Source organism: Trachymyrmex septentrionalis, unplaced genomic scaffold (genome assembly GCF_001594115.1).
Source record: "Trachymyrmex septentrionalis isolate Tsep2-gDNA-1 unplaced genomic scaffold, Tsep1.0 scaffold60, whole genome shotgun sequence".
NCBI lineage: Eukaryota > Metazoa > Arthropoda > Insecta > Hymenoptera > Formicidae > Trachymyrmex > Trachymyrmex septentrionalis.
The window spans coordinates 4,232,072-4,233,509 of record NW_017305779.1 but is presented as its reverse complement, the minus strand read 5'-3'; the positions used below and the strand labels follow the sequence as shown (position 1 = coordinate 4,233,509).

Here is a 1,438-nt window from a genome sequence, read left to right as displayed (position 1 = left end):
AAATTTTTAATCGTATATATTTTGCATAAATTAAAATTAAATTAAAAAATTGAAATATAAGAATTGAAATACCTTAGATTAATTAAAATGGATGAGAATTTTTTGTTTACTTACACGAGATGTGTGCTTGTATATTCGCGTACAACTGATTTCTTCTTTGTCCCAGTAACTGAAGGTTTCACAAATATTCCAGCACTGAAAAAAGAAATCTAAATAAAAATCTAATTCAATTTTAATAATGAATTTTTTGGATTTACATTTTTTTAAATTCAAAATCTTATTCATTAAATTGTCGAATTTCTGGGTTTTTAAATTTCTAAATTCTCGAATTCTTAAATTTTTTTTTAAAGGATTGAGAAGTCTAGATGGGAGAGATTTAGTAGCAAACAAAAACCTCTCACGGCATGTATGGGATGCACGAGAAGAAAGAGGAGTTACTAAAGGGAGAATGAAGAGAGAGGATTTGATGTAGAAGAAAGGGCAAAATAAAAAAACGTTGAATCAAGCGATTTAAAAGGAGAGAAGGAGAGGTGAAAAGAAGGAGGAAGAGAGCGTGGAAGAGAGAGTGGAACACCGCGAGAAGGTAAAAAAGGGGGGACAGAGGCGAAAAGGAAGGGGAACTGAATTAGCTCCAACCTGTTCCGGGCACAACAGGCATCGTCGTTGTCGTTGTCTTCATATTTATTGGGGTACCGACTCTCGAGCGGGCTCGCCCTGTTTCTAAATTCTTTTTGCCCTTTTCTTTTCATAGTCTACCTCTGTCTCTCCCTTTTTTTCTCTCTCTTCCGATTCTCGATTACCCTTCTTCGTCGCGTACCCCTACTAGGCTTAAGTCTTTGCTTCGGAGAAACGAAAGGCCTCGTGATTTCTCGTTAATGACATTTCCCAAAAGCCACGCCGAAATGTTTCCTCACTCCAAAAGAAATTCAGAATCACGAGTATATTTTCATTTTATTAATTTTTATATCGTACACTTAAAGCTAATCACATTTCCGCTTAAAACGTATACTGTATGATTTATTTTTTTTTTGGAATCGGTAAATTTTCAGTATTAATTAATTAAAAAGAAATCAAATTCACTCAGTGTGCTTGTCAATCAATAATAATATTTAGGCCCAAGTTATCTACTTACGATAATTTCTTTATAAGTCATAAAACAAGAGGTGTCATCCTAATCTAAACATCAATGCTTTACTTATTTGATGGTAACTCGTAAAATGAGTCGTATGGACAAAAAGGGCTGTGATTTGTCGAAGGAAAATAGGAACAAGGTTCAAAAATTATGAAAAAAAAAATAAAAAAAAACATTTGCTATAAAAAAAATGTACATCAATCGAAAATTTGTATTAAATTTAATACATGTTCCAATCCACTCAAATTTATATATTAATTTAATAAATATGTTAGAAGGCGTGTGTGTGTGTATGTGTGTGTGTGT

General features: G+C 32.6%; 1 protein-coding gene across 1 annotated transcript in view; it reads right to left on the bottom strand.

The window, feature by feature from the left end:
• LOC108752386 overlaps positions 1 to 1,438 on the bottom strand; it is a 7,068-nt gene that overhangs the window by 3,105 nt on the left and 2,525 nt on the right. The window contains 1 exon segment of the mRNA XM_018493188.1: positions 115 to 195. Within this exon segment, the coding sequence (XP_018348690.1) occupies positions 115 to 195 (81 nt within the window).